Genomic DNA, 18,065 nt, shown 5'->3' with positions numbered 1-18,065 from the left:
GTCAGTAATGTATTACTGCATCCAGTAGTTGCACTTGTGAGGCAGTTAAGTGTACAAGGTTGTGAAGCTTACCTTGTATCATTCAGTCCTTTTTGTATAGCTATACAAACGTTATATTACAGGCAGTATTAGAGGGAAAATCACAACAGTGGAAAGGAAGAACCCCTTTGACTCGAAGAGACCTACAGCAGAGGTCTGCCAGGACCGGTTGGGGTGGGGGCGAGGACAAAACTCTGGCAGCAGTGGTGTGATCTGGACATACATGCTCAGTTTTAAAGCTCACGTGAGAACATAGACGTGTCTTTTTGACTGAAATGTTACGCTTAGTGCCGTCTTCCATCCTGTGCTGAGCTTTAAAGACTTTTCTCTCCCACTGTGTGCTGTGTCCCTCTCCTCTTCTGCTCACACACTCACAGGAGCGGTGCTGATGCTGAAGGGCTCTGTGTTACGCTTCAGCTTCTTGGACTGCATGGGAGCTCTCATTCTGACCCCCTACGAGGTTTGGCGGGACCACAACGCCCCCGAGGACCCAGACCGACCGCGGAGGCGCAAGCTGGTCCACTTTTCGCCATCGTCCTCCCAGGATGCCTGCGGAGACGGACACTTGGCTGTGGTGTGCTCTGAGAGGCAGGCCAAAGTGTTCCTGATGCCCTCGCAGTCTTGCCTGTTTGTCCACAACATCACAGAGTCGTCCTTTGTGCTGAGGGCTGACGTGGTGTCTGTGTGTAACAGCGTGTGCCTCGCCTGCTTCTGTGCAAACGGACACGTCATGACGCTCAGGTATGACCACGGCCGCTCGAGTTCTCTGTCATTAGATGTTTGTTTTAATCTGCACACGCTGTAGCACGGCCTACTTTAAAGCCTGCTCTGTCAGGGCAGCTATCATTTCTGTGTTTGCACTGTTAAACTGAACGTGGATGCAGTAGCAGCTTTTTCCTTTTCACAGGTAAGGATACTTAATCTGAACCCGTCTTCTCCATGCAAGTGAGAGCGTTTTGGTGCAGAGGAAATCTGAGAGTTACATGTGACTCTATGCAAGGGCCACTCACTGGGTGGATGCTAAATGGTCTGGCTCTATCCGGTCTTTAAGTGATGATGTGATGAACCTGCTTCCGAGTCCAAACTACTGTGTTTATTAAGGCTGCTGTGTTTTTAACATGTTTTGTATTTTGTTCTGTTTAATCTGAACAAGTCCCTAAAAACAGTCAGTGATCACTGTCGGCCTCTCTCGGTTTTTATCACCACTGTTCATTTTAAAGCTCAGTTTTAAACCCTCACGATGTAACTACAGCCCCATGCAGCAGTATATTAATGACTAACCTCGTATTGTGGATGGATTATCTCAGTTGTTCTCCTGACTGAAGTTTGGTCCGTTTACAGCATCCTGCCATGCGATTGCATTTGTCCCTAACCACCAGGAACCCTCACGTTAACTTTTATTGAGTGGAAAAAAGTTAGCGTTCATCCTCCAGCTTCACTGTGTTTATGCTAGGCTAACATAGCTGTGTCGCTAGCGATCACGTAGCACATCATTATATACCAGCTAGCCCAACTTCAGTAACCCTACAAACGTCACTGCTGTTTAGTTTCCTGTCTTCATTTATGTTGGAAGTGATAGCAGAGCTGTACGTTTGAATTTTTCAGAAATCTCTCAGTCAGAACATGCTATATCATGTTTAGCTAACTAGCGAGCTAACTTCCTGTTAACTTCTAACTCTGTTGCATTTAATAAATTCTGTTTTCATGGATGTTAAACTTAATTGTTACACCTGGTAAAGCAGCAACACTGATAATTTTATTAAAGATGAAAAAATTTAGACAGTTTGTAACTCTCAGTGATGCCGCAGTGTTCGTTTGACTAATGACGTCAGACTTAAAGACCGGATTCGTACAGTTTACCTCTGAGACTACAGCCTATGAAAAGCTGCTTTGTTACCAAAGATTAGAAAAGAAACATAATAATGATTTCTTTCTTTTTATTCTGATGTTCAGTGTAGTTTACTTTTAAAGCTCGGTAATTATTGCACAGCTGTTCTTACCTTTCATCACTCTTTCATTCTGCCCACAGTCTGCCCAGCTTAAGACCGCTCATGGATGTCAATTACCTGCCTCTGACAGACATGCGCATTGCAAGAACCTTTTACTTCACCAATGGGGGGCAGGCACTGTATCTCAGCTCCCCCACAGAGGTCCAGAGAATTACATACAGCCAGGAGATGTGCGATAACCTGCAGGTCAGCACTAGGGCTGGCAAAATTGGCCATTTGGCAATCATCCCCTCCTTCTGTTGCTGATGGCCAGTGAATTATCTGCCATCTTCTCTGATTACATCCTTCGTGCAACTTCTAAAATTCTTTTTTTTTTATTGCAGGAAATGCTGGGAGAGCTGTTTACACCAATAGAAACACCAGAAGCCCAGAACCGAGGATTTTTAAAAGGCTTCTTTGGAGGAAATGCCCACACCTTTGACAGAGAAGAGCTCTGTGCGTTGTCTGTCTACATTATTTTCTCAATATAAAGCATTCAAGAATGCATGACACCATATTATACTGCTAATAATAAGACATGAATGTCTTTAGCCTGCACATGGCAGATTACATAAGATGTACTTCCTGATTTTGTGGCTTTGGTTGTGAGACTAGCACTCGCTCTAACCAATAAGAGGTCGCGCAGTGAGACGGGGCGATGTGAGAACACCTTAAAAGTTTTCTTAAGTTGAAAATACTCAGACTAGTTTAACTTTTATCAGATGAGGCAATCGCAGTCAGAGCGAACACACAATGTTGGCAAACAATGACAAACAGTCAGTTGGCAAAGTTAGGAGGCGTGTCTGAAGAACCCCAGGGTGCGTTTGATTTCTACACCCCTGTCATTCTGTCTCGTTCCAACAGTCGGCGAGGCTGCGGCTGGGAAGGCTTCTCGGAGTCTTGCGCAGCACATCCCTGGACAGGGAGGAGTGGAGGGCATGAAGGTCGCCGCTAGTGGAGCGGTGGGCGAGCTGGCGAGGGCGCGCATTGCTCTGGATGAGAGAGGCCAGAGGCTGGGGGAGCTGGAGGAGCGCACCGCCCTAATGATGACTAGTGCAGAAGTCTTCTCCAAGCACGCTCATGAGGTGAAAATGAAACATAACATGATGTGAAAATATAAAGAGCATCTAAATGTACAACTTTGATTTTGAGACATTAACAAAAACTGAACTGAAGCCAACAAAAGTGGTTATTAAATAATTCTCTTGTTGGCAAATCAATAATTTACTTCCCGATGCAATAAAAAGAAATGCTCTCAAGCTTTCAGTCCTTCTCATTGAGAAGATGTCCTTTTGTATCTTTTCCAGCTGATGCTGAAATGCAAGGACAAGAAGTGGTACCAGTTCTAATAGCAGGACGGGGGCCTCGGTCTGCCCTCATGCTGCTTGGAACGATATGCCGCGACGGGACTTTCACTTCAAAAATGAAAGCATTCAAAGAGAGGCACAGTGACTTTGTCTTTATGGCTTCTGGCTTGGCTTCATGCACACACTGTCACATCGCTGAGTGATGAGGACGGGCTAGTTCCCCGTCTAGACCTGCAGCGAGAAGGACGGTGAGGAGATGGCGGCATTTGAAGGTCTGAAGATGGAACTGGAAGTGTGTGTGTGTGTGTGTGTGTGTGTGTGTGTGTGTGTGTGTGTGTGTGTGGTTTTTCTGGACCTTACTGTGTAGATAGTCAAAAACTAAGAAACCAACAAGAAATGCATGAAACAGCAATGAATGACTAAAAATATACAACTGCCATATTAAAAAGCAGCATGCTACTTTAACATGAGAGTCAAACATAAAAAGACGTTTTATTTATGATGTAAGCCAACAACACAAATTATGAAAAACTTTCTATTTTTTGAGATATTAACAAAAAATGATATATAAAAAGGGAAACGTATACCTGCATTGCTACTAAGCCAAAAGTTGTGTTACTTTCCCTTTTTTTAATGTTTCTTTTTCTTTTTACTCCTTAGTCTCAGCTCATATTACTTCACACACTATATATAACAAACGCACACAGTTAACTTTGTCTACACACACTTAAAAACCGCTAAAACGTTGTTCGTACTCTGGGCTGCACAGTGCAAATGAAATATAAATCAGTTGTATTAACACTCAGCTCTGCTCTCAGCAATCTAGTTCCACTTTTCAGCTGCTGCAACTTACAAACCCGTGAAATGAACATGAGAGAAGACGTGGGTGTGGGAGCGCGTTGTGGTCAGTGTGTTTATATCTATACTACAAACTTATGTTCACGTGCCATAAAAACCACAGAGGAGCTGATCCTGGTTTCCTGTGGCTCACAGCAGAGGAGAACGGTGACCGTGAAAATATGAAGGCGTGTTTTAGTTGTCCCTGATCTTTGAGTCTATCGCTGCCTTCATCCGACGTTAGGTCGCGTGTGCAAGTGTGAGTGAGGCAGAAAGAGAACCACAACCTGGACCCTTCCTCAGCCAGAGCAGCCAACGTGAACGACACCCTCACATCTCTCTCCACCTCACTCTGCAGTTTCTGGTGTGCAACCCGAGCAGTCGTCTTTTCATAATGACAGGCAGTACTCGTGGTGACTGTCACCGTCTTCGTGATGGGAACATGAAGAGGAGTTGTTTGTCAGGAAGCGGTTCGGGAGAAGTGACAGTTTTTTCCAGTGATGTTCAGCCGTCGAGTACGTGAAAAAAAACGAAGGCGTTCGTTCGGTTTTGGTTTCTCTTCCTTTCGATATCGTTCTTGATGACTATGACTATGATATCCTTGTGTCGCAGTCCTATATTTGATGGTTACGGCCTCTTTAACGAAGGCTTTTGTATTTTAAAAACAACAAACGTGTCATGATACATGGTCGTCGTGTATCACATCGTGATTGTGTTACGTGTCAGTGGGTAGCCACACGACAAGGACTAACAACATCGAGTGAGGAGGATATTTTGTACTTGTGTATTTGTCTGTATTTTGAACTGAAAACTCAAACACGGGATAACCGGCATCCGTGTCTCACACACGTCAGACCTTTATGCTGATCGTGGCGGCGTCACTCCCGCGTGAAACGTGCACGGCCGCACATACATCCACAGCCTGAAATAATAAGAGGAACACGTGAATCTGCATTGCTAATCATCTTTGCCTGCTTCCTGTCAGGCGGCTGACACATTCCTGAGGCTCGAGCGGCCTTCACACACTTTACTTTTACCGACTTCACCTGAAATCCTGCAGCCAGGCTACCTGGATTTCAGAGATTACACGACTTGGTTCAACGGGGTGTCTAAAACACATCAGACTAATAATGTCGTTCTCTCTTATCTCTGTACCGTCAATGAGTTTTGTGTAAGTGCAGAAAAAACAACACAAAACCAAAATACACAAAAAAAATTACAAAAAAACTCTGATTCTGCTGACAGGGTGTTTTGTTAGAAGGTTTTTGGTTTCTATGTTTTCAGTTTTTATATTAACTGTACAGTTCAATCTTGGGTGAAAGGTGAAACAAAAAAATAAAAAATAAAATATATTCTTGGGATATTTTCTCGTATATGTTGTACCTGTTACTGCTGGTACTGTATCTGGTATTCTGGCTCTGTCGAAATCACAGGAACTATGTAGTTCTTCACACTGTAGTATGTTAAAGAGGCATTCACTTGGTTTTCTCAACGATGGCAGCAACGTTTGTCTTATTTAAATGGATTCTACCACTTTTTGTTCTTCTTGATATTATACTAGTGTAATAGAAATTACTTGACAAAAAATGATCTGAAAATATGTTGATGCAACAGCAAATTGAAATAAACATTGATTGATGTACACGGCTGAGAGTTCTCGTCACTAAACCAGCTGCGAGTGCAAAAGCACTTTAGTTTGACCTTTGTTCAGGTAAGTAACCACATTTTGACCCACAGGTAACGCCAGGATCAGGTTCATGCAGTTATTGTCATTTACCTTTCATCAATAGTAATAAAGCTTCCAGACTAAGAACTGTCCTTCCTCTGGTGAATTCAAAGCTACCTGCCAGGTGAGTCTAATGACATAAAGAGGACTGGAGTTCATTTTAAGCTCAGAAATAGTTCATGAGAGCCACAGATGTAACTGTGATATTCTGTGATGTTAAAAGCCAAAAGACTGATTTTACCAGTGCATCATATTTATGTAGAAACTTTAATTATTTTGACAGTTTTGTTAGATTTAGTAGGTCCATAAGTTTTCTGACTGGAACACAGTTTGTGTACTTTTATACACCACTGCAGTGCATTTATAAATCGACTAACGTGCAGACTCCCTGATTTTATTCAAGGTTTAACAAAAGCACTGCATTTACTGTTCATTTCTATGCGCTGTCCCCACTGTCAGAGGCTCAAAAATAATTGGCCTATTGACTGACAAACAGTTTAACCAGTTACGCTTTTATCCAAACCCAACGAGCTGTCAGTGGAAGTCGAGGAGGCCCTCATTAGGCTGAAAAAGAATCAACGTGTCACACAGACAGAAAAAACTGACCCAATCAACCGAAGAAGACAGCTGAGGTGGATGATTGCAAGTTCTTTCTTTAGTTAAAAAAACAACATTTTAACACTCCAGAGGAGGGAGGAGTGTTATTGTCAAAGAGACACCTTCATGAACGTAAATAAAGACAGTTTACATTCAATTTTATTTATACAGCAACTGTTGCCTCAAGGTGCTTTATACTGAAGGTAAAGAACTACAATGATATACAGTCATATGACCCCCTGTGATCATGTGCGACAGTGGGAAGGAACCAGGGGGCCATCTGCTGCAACTGGTTTGGGGTGAGGGGATGAAGACGGGACAAAAGATGCGCTGTGGAGTTAATAATAAATGCAGAATGGTACAGAAACACTTGTTTGCAGTAATGGGAAGAGAAACTGGAGGAAACAGCTCACGAGCCAAAGTTCGGCTATGGCTGCAGTGGAAGAAGGTTGTTCGTCTTTATTGTGACTGCTGATCGAAGCAGCAGGATGAGCTGTGAAGAGCTCAGGGCTTCCTCTCTGCTCACATTCAGATAATCCTGCAGAGCTGATCAGACAGAGCTTCACGGTGCAGACAAATAATGAGCCAAAGCAAACTGCAAAAACAGCCCAAGACTTTCTTAAGGAAAGCAAAGAAAGTCTCCAATGTCTGAGTCAGTGACCTGATCTCAGCCCAACAGAGCAGCTTTAGTTATTAAATACAAAACTTAAGGCAGAGACTCAGAAACAAGCGGCCGAGAGACACCGCACTAAAGCCTGGCAGAGCATCTCAGGTAAAGAAACAGCACATGGTGATGTCACCAGGCAGTAAAATATCATTGCAAAGACTTTTATCCAGATACTAAAATATAAAGTTTGTATTCAAAATTATGTTAGTCTAACCAACTACTTCTGAGCCTCTGAGACGAAGATTTATGGGTTTTATTTATTTGAATTAAAGCTGTGAGTTACAAAAATGGTTTAATTTTCCATATATGGCCCGAACTGTACTTTCAAACAGAATATTTAATATTTACACTGAAAAAAAAGTTCTTAAACTTTAACTTCTTTGAAATCTTTCAGGACTTCAGATTTGTATAAATTTAATTTAAAAACATTTCTATTTTGTACAAATAAATATATTAAAATTATATCTAGTAAAACAAATACAACTGCGCCGTATAAAACCACATTAATTATAGTTTGTTATAACTTTCAGGTGACATTTATAACATGTTTATTATCATTTATATTATTACCAGTAGTGAGAGGAGTCATTTTATTGTTATTTAAATATGAGGTAAAGTTTTCATTTCCAACCACTTACATTCAGGCCAGCTTGTTTTTTTTTGTTTTTTTTTAACTTTATTTAACAAACAATGAGTATACAACATACGAACAGATGAAGTATACAAAACAACAGAACATGAACACAAAAAGCCAGGGGTAAAAGAAAAAGGTAACAATTATAAGAATACACGCAAAAATTCACATACATATATTGTTTTGAGAGCCTTTTTGTTGGTGGAGTCTGATATTGATTGAATGTACATTTCCACATCCTTAAAAAAATGACAGAAATATGGTGTTTTGTTAGTAAACTTACATTTATGGATAAAAAATTTAGCTAAAAGTATTAACAAATTTATCATAAAAAAACATTTATCATACTTCTTGGGGAACTTAAAGAAACAGAATAAAACATTCAGGCCAGCTTGTATCGAAGACTTTAACTTCCGTGTTTCCGTCCAATCACATTTACACCTGGAGCTCCATCGGTCTCTTGGCCAATCGGGTCTCACAACGCGCTCTGTTGTCCCGCCCCCTTTCATTCAGTTAATTGTTTACTCGACTGTAAAAGATTTTTTGTGAGTTAGCTGCCGGTGTGCTAGCAGCGTTAACGTTCCTGAAACAGCGACACCGCGCTCGTTCTAACCGGATGTGAAATGCGGTGTCTGCGGCGAGTCGTGTGAGTCTAGATGGAGCGAAGCGAAGTTCACACGCTGCACACTGACTTCAGTCCGTCCGCTCAGTTTTCACAGAGTTGAACGAACAATGGCAGTTTGGGCCGGCAGAGGCCGAGAGCTCGCACGACTGTAACCCGTGTGAGCCTGCGCATTGGCCGGTATGTCTGCACTGCGGCCGTGGTGGCTGCTCTTCTGTCTGGCTGTGCTCGGGCATGACCTGCGGGGGTCTCAGGGGGGCTCGGCCCCCAGCGCTGCGAACACTTTAGTATGGGGACCTGGGCTGGAGGCTAGCGTCGTCCTTCCAGCTCGATTCTTCTACATACAGGCGGCGGACAGCTCGGGGAAAAAGTGAGTAATGCGAGGCCTGTGGTATGCGACTCCAGCTGCAGAGCCTGGAGTTTACTGTCGTATCGGGGTGTCAGAATCACATCACTGGTTTTCTCATTATCATGCGCATGTGCAAGCCGGAGACCTCACATGTGACCACGCAGGTGTGATTTAACAGTCAGAAGTACCAAAGGTCTGAATGTAGCTGTGTGCAAAATCACGTCTTTCTCTGAGTCTCCTCCGTATCTCCTCTGTGTCACTATCAGATATCCAGTGCCATGTCAAACCTCTCTGTTCTTTATATTAGAAGAGAAAGGGGACACGAATGTGCCAATAAATATGGAAATGCAGCAAAGAAAGAGTTTATATGATTCCAAAAAGCGTCAGAGTGAATATTTAGTATGACCGCTTTATTGTTCAGCACAGTCTGAGCTCTCCGAGCAGCTCTCCGTCAGCTCTGTGAGGATCTTCAGGAACAGTTCTCCAGGCTTCCTGAAGGACAGTCAAAGCTCTTCCTCGGATGTTTCTGCCTTTGGTTGTGTTCTCTGTCAGGAGGATCCCACACTGCTTCAGTAATGCTGAGGTCCGAGTGTCATGCAAAAGAGATGTTTCCAGATGTTCCTGCGTGGTGGATCAGACTCTGTAATTCATCAGTTTAAGATCTCCAACAGCACTGACTGACCTGAGACCATGACAGAGCCTCCACCGTGCTTCACAGATGGCTGCAGACTCTCACTGCTGGACCTCCTCCTGACCTCCTCGTACACACTGACCATGATGTGAATCCATCTCTCCATCACACCTGTTCCTCTGACCTTCAGTCCAGTTCTGGTGTCATTTTCAGCCTCAGCCTTTCCTCCTGTTTCCCTTCAGCCGTCCTTCACTGAGAGCATTTCTGATGAGGCTTCAGTGAACAGTGACTTGAATCAGAGCTCCTTTGATGGGGTGTCCAAAGAAAAACACTGAGACACCTTCAGAAAACTGGAGAACTATTGCTCAAGAGAACCTTTAGAGAACAAAGATATTTACATTTTATTTATTTGTACTTATGAGCCAAAAAAACCTGCATGACTACAAAAGGACACTATATGTGTGGTGTTAAATCTGAAGTTTTGACCTGTGAGAGCAGATATGAAAGACAAACCACGGGCAGGACGTTAGACGGCCTCCAATGACCTTTTTCATCACACAGTTGCAGGAGCTTATCAAAGGTGCCTCCTCTCTGTGGTTATCATGCCTGCTACAATCATTACTGCACCGTGAGCTGGTGCAGACACACTGACTGTGCAAAAAGTGCACCCAACCATAAAAAACAGTGCACAAGTTGTTACTCTGAGTGACGATCCAAGTTACCCAGACACATCTGTTAGGAGACCACCATGGCACAGATGTTTTTTGTGACACGCAAACTTTAAACCTTCTTGTATGTAGAGAGTATAAACTGTGAGTGAGCGCTGAAATGAACCATACAGATGATGAAGTGGCAAAGGTTAAGTCCACTGCTTTTTAAACATTGGTTCATATTTGTTGTTATAAGATGAGATGCTGTCCTCCTGAGCAGCAGTAGATATCTTTGTTTTCTCCCTCCTCCCACAGTTTGACTGCATCACCTGGTGAGAAAACCTTTGAAGTAAAGATTGTGTCTCCTGTGGAGCAGTTCACCAGGATTTGGATCCAGGTCCTGGATCGTCGAGATGGCTCATTCCTGGTCCGCTTCCGAATGTATGCCACCTACTCGGAGCTTCACATCCACGTTTTGCTGAAGAACGAGCACGTTGCCAAGTCACCGTTTGTTCTCAAAGGTAGGACGCGGTCCGTGAAGCTGCGATGTTCACTCTGATAAATGACATCATGAACTTGATTCCTGCTCACGCTCCAATCCTGAGTCTTTGCTGCTGTTTTTGCTGGATCCAGAAACTTAATGAGTCAGTGTTGTCGTCTGCAGGCCCGGTCTATCACGAGGGATGCGACTGTCCCCAGGAGAGCGGCTCTGCGTGGGAGGCCCACATGCACTGCCCTCAGTCCTTCGCACAGATAGAGAGGGACCTGTCCTCTTACCCGAGTGTCGACCCAGATCGTAACACACAGGAGATCCCACAGCGCTTCGGACAGCGGCAGAGCCTCTGCCACTACACCGTCAAAGACAACAAGGTGATTCCATCTGGGGAAACAAACACAGTGTATCATAGGTGTTTATGTTTTACCTGAGAGGAAGCTGAGAAAGTCAGCTTTAGCTGCTGTCTGTGGGCCTCTCAGTCATCCAGTCAGGTCGTCTTAAACCACGACACCATGTAGGCCTCTGGACACACATCAGATCCAAAGGTGAGTGTAGAAGGGAAGAATAGGAAGGGTACTGTTCCTTCATCCTGGACCCTGGAGCTGTGTGACTCACCTGTAAGAGCAGAGGCAGGTGTGCATGAGTGCTGCTGTGATAGCGATGAGTCTAAAGCCCGGTTCACACACTGCTCGCATTACATGAGAATATTCAGGAACGTATCTGCTTCCATGACTAGGTCCCTCTAAAAGTATGACTGTGGTGAAGTGAAACTGATGCTTTTAGCAGTAAAAACTACTACAGTAGTACTTTGCTACTGCATTTCATACTGTGTGTGTTTGTGCAGCCGAGTCCCTTTATTCAGAGGTAAATGTGAGTGTCACACTTCAGGGTTTCTGTTGCTTTGATGAGAGTTTGCTCATATCTGAACACTTTAAATGAACGAGAAGGATAAAAGTCATTCCCACACCCAGCATGCTGAGTTGTTTATTTATTTTAATGTCTGCATCATTTTACAGTTCTGTCTGTTTTCTTTATAGTTTAATGAAATACTAAAGTCACTGTATCATTGCAGTAATGACTCATGCATAGCTGTCACTGGCTCCTGTAATCCTGTGCAGTGGTGTAATCTATTACCTGTGAAGGTAATCTTGGATTGGTGAGCAGCTGTTTTCTGTAATGTGTTTCTGTTGTCTTTAGATCTACGTGAGAACATTTGGGGAGCATGTCGGGTTTAGAATCTTTATGGATGCCGTCCTGCTGTCTCTCACCAGGAAGGTAATCTGTGTTTACTTTTACTCAGCCGTCGCTCAGACGACCACAAACACACTTTGATTTTTAATGTCTGTATATGTTGATTCATCAGGGATGAAACGTTTCAACATTCTGGTGTTCAGACACAACTGGTGCAGTGCATGCTGGTTATCATCGTCATCATCAGTGCAGATATGCGATCAGACAGTGGCAACAGTAATGATTATCATAAAACATTTTCAGGTGCGGCTCCCTGATGTAGAGTTTTTTGTTAATCTCGGTGACTGGCCGTTGGAGAAGAGGAAGCCTCCTGAGAAGCTTCATCCCATCTTCTCCTGGTGTGGCTCCAATAACACCAGAGATATCGTCATGCCGACCTATGACCTGACCGAGTCCGTCCTGGAGACAATGGGGAGGTAAAGCTCTGTGTGTGGATTCAGCTAAAGTATTACTACGTTACCACGGAAACTGGCAGTAAATTCAATTCAGTTTTATTTACGCAGCACAAAATTACAACAACAGTCGCCTCAATACGCTTTATATTGTAAGGTAGACCCTACAATAATACAAAACCCAACAATCATATGACCCCCTATGAGCAAGCACTTTGGTGACAGTAGGAAGGAAAAACTCCCTTTTAACAGGAAGAAACCTCCAGCAGAACCAGGCTCAGGGAGGGGCGGGGCCATCTGCTGCGAGTGAGAGGAGGGAGAAGGATAAAGACATGCTGTGGAAGAGAGACAGAGATTAATAACAAGTATGATTCAGTGCAGAGAGGTCTATTAACACATAGTGAGAGAAGAAGAAACCCCCAGTGCATCATGGGAATCCCCCAGCAGTCTACACCTATTGCAGCATAACTAAGGGAGGATTCAGGTCACCTGATTGCTGCTCCTCATCATGTACGCGTGCTCTGCCATCACTGAGGCCGTCAGTAAGCAGACTGAACCTGATATAAAGCCGTGCATTTCCTCCTCTCACCTTTCTGCTGTTTGAGTTGATGTTTAATGCATGTGTGATAATGAGAACTGTTTAATGTTGGACCTGCTCACCCGTGAGGTTAGTGATGTCACAAACTGCAGAGGATGTAACATTCAGCACGTCCTCTGCCCGCCGTACAGGGTGAGCCTGGACATGATGTCGGTTCAGGCCAACACGGGGCCGCCGTGGCCCGAGAAGAACGCCACCGCCTTCTGGAGGGGGCGGGACAGCCGACAGGAGCGCCTGCAGCTGGTCAAGCTTTCGAGGGCTCACCCGCACATCATAGACGCCGCCTTTACTAATTTCTTCTTCTTCAAACACGATGAGAGCCTCTACGGGCCGCTCGTCAAACATGTTTCGTTTTTTGACTTTTTCAAGGTGAGATGAATTCTATTCCATAAAAACGCTTTTATTACGTCAGATATTCTTATGCTAATGCTTCATTGTGTCCATGCATCACCAGTACAAGTACCAAATAAACATTGACGGCACTGTGGCAGCTTATCGGCTGCCGTACCTGCTGGCGGGGGACAGTGTGGTCCTGAAGCAGGATTCTGGGTACTACGAACATTTCTACAAGCAGCTTCGAGCGTGGGAGCACTACATCCCTGTCCGGGCAGACCTGGGAGACCTGCTGGAGAAGATCCAGTGGGCGCGTGACCACGACGAAGAGGTGACGAGAACACGTGACTGGATCCTCGCTGGTTTCACTAATGACGAGTGAAGGTGGTGTAATTTTGTTTTCTTCTTTCAGGCAAAGAAAATTGCTCTCGCAGGTCAGCAGTTTGCCCGCAGTCATCTCATGGGAGACACCATCTTCTGTTATTACTACATACTGATCAAGGTAATGTGATTACAGTTTCAGAGTTACTGCACGACTGAAAAAGTATACAAAGTATACAATGTTACTACTCACGCAGTCTTACTGTGCTCGCGCTGCGTCGCACTGACACAATGCTGATTATTCTTCATTTGGACCGATGTAAATGTGTCGCACTTCCCTCACATGTCATGTTTATGTGTGCGAACTAGGAGTACGCCAAACTCCAGGTCACCGAGCCGAAGATCCGGAAGGACATGGAAGTCGTGGAGCAGCCTGCTGATGACCTGTTCCCATGTTCCTGCCACAGGACAAACGTGAGAAACACCCAAATGCTTTGTTTGCTCTGCAGCTTGTGTCTGCAAATCCTAATGATCTTATTTTACTTTTTGCACGTTAAGAAGAGGAAACAACGTTAAAGCTGAGATAGTTTTATTATTCTACAGTCTGTGGCGCCATCTGGTGTACGTGAGGCGTCACTGCAACCACCAAGAAGACACGTTAGAGTGAACGTTTGGACCAACGTGCTGTTCTAACAGGAGTTTAACACGAGTGTTTTCATGTTTGTTTTTCAGGTGAAGGATGAACTGTGACTGAGCTCCTCCCACTTCATAACTGACAGCCTTTTGTTTTAAAGTGCCAATTAATTGTATGACTATGGTTTGAATATCTGATTCTTATTTTTCAATAAATACTTTAATGTGTTCAGAGCGTGTTTTTCTCTCTGATGTCAGATTATTTACTCAGTGAGGTTTAGTGTCAGCCCTGAGATTGTTCAGCTGACCGCTGTGCCTGCTGGAAAATCAGCCGTGGCCACGCCTTCAGTTTACCTGACGGATAAAACAGAACTGAAAACATTTCAAATAAAATTCGTATCCTTGTGAAAAAGTAAACAAAAGGAAGTGTCATAAAGGTAATGCTGCTGTTTATAACTGACCATTACCCTGTTGCATGGTTTAGATTTGAACCACAAAGCATCGAGTCGCTGTTGGTGTTGGTGAGGAGTCACTGCCCTGTACCAAGAGATATTCATCCTGATATATAAAATCAAACATATAAAATCAAAGATGCTCAGACATGGATAAAACTGAAAGTATGAAACATGATAGAGAGTATAGAGTGATGTTTCAATTGATCAGATGTCAGTAATATCCAACAATGTGCCAGTGTGCAGGATGACTGGGAAGGAAGTGTTATAGAGACTAACCATTATGAAGTATGATGCTGCGTTTCCAGTACGTCCACTGGATAAAGATATATTAAAAAGTGAACAATCTGAAACAAATAATTTTAATGAAACATAACATAAACATTTCAAACCATTAAATTTTTTAAATAAAAAGTACTTTAAATACAGGTTTGGTAACGCTGTAGTGACCACTCCTCCCCGCCAGGTGTCACTAATAGGCATTGAAGTCCTCGGTGTTCCAGAGAAGAAGCTGCTTGCGATGGAGACGTTTGAGGAGGTAAATATGAAAAATAAAAAGCAAACATGGCAGAAACCAGAGTCAGGTTAGAATGAAACGGAACTCAAACCAGGAGCGGAGCCCGGAGCACCGACGCTAACGGCACAGAGAGGACGGGTGCACGAGAGGCTAGCGCGCGCCATGACCTTCACAAACACATAAACACCTGCGCAGGTTAGAAAGCCTGTAGGCAGGGAGAGCAGCAGGAACAGTAGGAAGTGTAAGCCTCGGGGGATTCAAAGGTTTCGAGTCTGATTTTGAATAAGAGCGTGGCTGTAACTGATCTCAGATCAGCAGGCAGCTGGTTCCAAAGATCAGGACCACAGGAAGTGAAGCACCTCCAGCCCCGAGCTCCGACTCTGGAGCAGCTGATGACCTGACAGGTGTGACTGGGTTAGAGACACGAGGCAGGTCACAGAGGTGACCAAACCACAGAGAGCTGTATGAACTGACAGAAGGATCGTAAAGGTCGCAGAGAGCCAGTGTGGAAGTGATGTGGAGTAATGTGGTCACGTGTGTGTGTACCTGTGAGGCTGAATGAGCTGATGATCTGGAGAGTGTTACAGTAATCTGCTGGATGTGATGGACCAGTGAGTCAGAGTCAGCTTGAGATAAGACTTCTGATTTTTCAAGTATCACCATGTAATCATCTTCACTGCTCTGTAAAGGGCAGGGAGAGTGAGAATGGTTGGCTGTGAGGTGCTGAATCGGTGCTCGCTGGCTTTCAGGAGGCGATGAAGGTGCCGTTTGGGGCCAAATCTTTAGATGCTGCCCTGTGCGTCCCTGCCGCCATGTCAGACACTCACACCGCCGTGATCCTCACGCACGGAGCCGGGGGAGACATGAACTTCAGTCAGCTGGTTTCTCTGGCTCACCAGCTGGCATCACACGGTTTCCTGTGCCTGCGCTTTACATGCAAAGGTTTGAACCTGGCTTACAGGCTGAAGGCGTACACTGCTGTGTGGGTACGTGTTAAAGTCAAAGAAAACTGCACTCACTGCTTTACGTGCAATATTACAAGTTTTTTGTAGTGCACCAGTGTGATGTAACGTTGTGTGCTGTTTAACGTGTTTCCACCTGTAGGACTACCTGAAAACACTGCAGAGGTTCACAGTAAAACGCGTATTTTTTGGAGGTAAGAAGCCTTAAGATGTTCAAAACAAAAGAGGAAGAGCTCAGAGCAGAAACACTGTCGGGTCATTTTGTCTCACGTACTTCAGTTTGCAAAGTATTGTTGTACCTTAACAGTTTACTTTGGTGAGAAGTATGTTAATGTGGTAAAACAGACCCGACATTGATGTCCTGGGCTTAAAGACCGCACTCTGTCCATGAGTGTCTGCCTTTAACCGATGACATCACCAGATACCACATCTTCACCTCTGAACCTCCATCTATGTTTCAAATGAAGACGAGGACATGCAGCAGTGTAGAAATAACTGAGTGGGAGTCCTTGAACACTGTGACGTTTCCACAGGCAGGTCGATGGGGTGTCGTGCGGCTGCAGCTTTAGCTAGGCGATTGAGCGAGGAATCCGAGGCCGCGGTGGAGGGTGTGATCTGCTTGTCTTTCCCCCTGCACCCCCCAGGACAGACGCATGCACACCGCCAACGGAGCGAAGATCTAAGGGTGCTGCCGGCGCACACGCGTGTGCTGTTTGTGTCGGGCACTGAGGACGACATGTGTGACAGGGTGAGGAATGAGAAGGATTCATACCTAATGCATGTTTCCTTATTAAACGATTAGAAGACTGTCCTGTGTGCTCATTGTTGCTGTTCTGTTAGTTTGCATGTAGTTCTGATGTATCTGTGTAACGTGACGTTGCTCTTGCGGTTTGAACGTGCTGCAGTGCTCACTCTGCTCTGTGTCCTCGCTCAGGTTCACTTTGACACGACGGTGAAAGAAATGAAAGCTCAGGTTGAGATTTTGTGGCTACGAGGAGGCAGCCATGGACTGAAGGTGAAAGGCCGTTCTGAGGTGTCCGTGATGGAGGAAGTGAACCTAAAAGTCATCTCTTGGATCAGGAATCAGGCGGCAGAGGCCCCTTAATGTCCTCTCGTTAAATCTGTTGCTTTTGTTCCAATAAACGATGTCAGTATTTCACGGTGGGCGTCTGTGTGAACACACGGGGAGCTTTTATTCTGCACAGTATGTGAAACCCGAATCTTAATGTGCAACATGGTAATGAATCAGTCTGTGCAGACATTACTCTTCCTCACACTTCCTCTCCGTATTCATCTGAAGTCATAACTCATTACAGTTTAAAGTTGTTTTTCTGCTGCTACTTTTAGCAGCACTGAAAACTGATTATGCAACAAACAGTTCAGGAGTTGTACACGAGAAGACGTTTGTTTGGGATTGAGGAACCTTAATGTGTTACATAAGAACAGTCCTGGTTTATGGGTCACGAGGAGCCCCTCAGGGGCCGCCTGCAGCACAAAGGAGAACACAGAGGTGATGATGATGCTGTCGGTGTGTGAGAGGAGCTGAAAGAAACTCTTTCACATGGAGGTTTTCACATCGACCCCTCGCTGAAGTTCCTCTATGAGTGTAAAGTGGAAGACGACCCTAAGTTTGAAGTTGAGTTTGCTTCCTGCCTGTACTGTCACAATAAAGTGCTGTTCTCCTGACAGCACCTTGTGGCACAGCGGTGGTTTATGCTGTGTTTCAGTATAAAGGTCACTTTTTCAGGGGCTTCAGTTTTGACCCTCACCACGTTTGTTTGAATGAAATAATTATTCTGTTATTGTGTACAAACAGGAATAATGTATATGTTTACAAATGCTGTGTTAATAATCCATTGCTCTATTAAAAAAAAACGTTTATTGTCATTATCCTCGTTTTCATAATTTTAATATTTATTGGCCTTTATTATTTCTACGCTTTTGTTCTGATCAGCTCGTGATAACTACTCGGAGTAATCATTTGTGTTGTAAGTACTGTAGCAGAGCAGACTCGGCGACTGCGGCGCCTTTAACACAGACGATGACGTTTACGCGTGCTCGTA

General features: G+C 44.3%; 3 protein-coding genes across 19 annotated transcripts in view; all 3 read left to right on the top strand.

Annotated features, from left to right (window-relative positions):
• Window positions 1–5,813, top strand: part of stxbp5l (syntaxin binding protein 5L) — a 149,381-nt gene extending 143,568 nt beyond the window's left edge. For all 14 annotated transcript variants that reach the window (XM_087829674.1, XM_087829672.1, XM_087829670.1 and 11 more), the window contains 5 exons: window positions 417–780; window positions 2,069–2,234; window positions 2,372–2,483; window positions 2,892–3,112; window positions 3,335–5,813. In XM_087829674.1, coding sequence (XP_087685800.1) covers window positions 417–780; window positions 2,069–2,234; window positions 2,372–2,483; window positions 2,892–3,112; window positions 3,335–3,376 — 905 coding nt within the window. In that variant the 3' untranslated portion in view covers window positions 3,377–5,813. The remainder of the gene's footprint in view (window positions 1–416; window positions 781–2,068; window positions 2,235–2,371; window positions 2,484–2,891; window positions 3,113–3,334) is intronic.
• Window positions 5,814–8,317: 2,504 nt separating this feature from the next.
• On the top strand, window positions 8,318–14,306 carry poglut2 (protein O-glucosyltransferase 2). Of its 2 annotated transcripts, none has more exons than XM_006793642.3 (10): window positions 8,318–8,787; window positions 10,363–10,568; window positions 10,712–10,917; window positions 11,741–11,818; window positions 12,038–12,210; window positions 12,916–13,153; window positions 13,239–13,448; window positions 13,530–13,619; window positions 13,808–13,912; window positions 14,171–14,306. In XM_006793642.3, the coding sequence occupies exons 1-10, from the start codon at window positions 8,600–8,602 to the stop codon at window positions 14,186–14,188; spliced, it is 1,512 nt and encodes a 503-aa protein (XP_006793705.2). In that variant the 5' UTR covers window positions 8,318–8,599; the 3' UTR covers window positions 14,189–14,306. The 2 variants fall into 2 exon arrangements, with proteins under 2 accessions (XP_006793705.2, XP_087685801.1); XM_087829675.1 differs by lacking the exon at window positions 14,171–14,306 and adding an exon at window positions 14,042–14,162.
• A 712-nt stretch (window positions 14,307–15,018) lies between these two features.
• tex30 (testis expressed 30) lies at window positions 15,019–17,889 on the top strand. 3 transcript variants are annotated; one of them, XM_087829676.1, is made up of 5 exons: window positions 15,019–15,061; window positions 15,790–16,026; window positions 16,145–16,196; window positions 16,647–16,750; window positions 16,937–17,889. In XM_087829676.1, exons 1-5 carry the CDS (start codon window positions 15,044–15,046, stop codon window positions 17,105–17,107), a joined length of 582 nt encoding a protein of 193 aa, XP_087685802.1. In that variant the 5' UTR covers window positions 15,019–15,043; the 3' UTR covers window positions 17,108–17,889. The 3 variants fall into 3 exon arrangements, with proteins under 3 accessions (XP_087685802.1, XP_006793707.3, XP_035764962.2); XM_006793644.2 differs by having other exon boundaries at window positions 16,536–16,750; XM_035909069.2 differs by having other exon boundaries at window positions 15,031–15,235; window positions 16,536–16,750.
• Window positions 17,890–18,065: the final 176 nt, after the last annotated feature.

Source organism: Neolamprologus brichardi, chromosome 16 (genome assembly GCF_056152115.1).
Source record: "Neolamprologus brichardi isolate AB-2024 chromosome 16, ASM5615211v1, whole genome shotgun sequence".
NCBI lineage: Eukaryota > Metazoa > Chordata > Actinopteri > Cichliformes > Cichlidae > Neolamprologus > Neolamprologus brichardi.
The sequence above is the reverse complement of the archived record's forward strand: the minus strand, read 5'-3'. Positions and strand labels throughout refer to the sequence as shown.

Coding starts and splice junctions, on each gene's coding strand:
- poglut2 (XM_087829675.1), top strand. CDS start 8,600: ATGTCTGCACTGCGGCCGTGGTGGCTGCTCTTCTGTCTGGCTGTGCTC. Junction 10,569..10,711: donor GTCACCGTTTGTTCTCAAAG/GTAGGACGCGGT, acceptor TGTCGTCTGCAG/GCCCGGTCTATCACGAGGGA. Junction 11,819..12,037: donor TGCTGTCTCTCACCAGGAAG/GTAATCTGTGTT, acceptor AAACATTTTCAG/GTGCGGCTCCCTGATGTAGA.
- tex30 (XM_006793644.2), top strand. Junction 16,027..16,144: donor AGGCGTACACTGCTGTGTGG/GTACGTGTTAAA, acceptor TTCCACCTGTAG/GACTACCTGAAAACACTGCA. Junction 16,751..16,936: donor AGGACGACATGTGTGACAGG/GTGAGGAATGAG, acceptor GTCCTCGCTCAG/GTTCACTTTGACACGACGGT.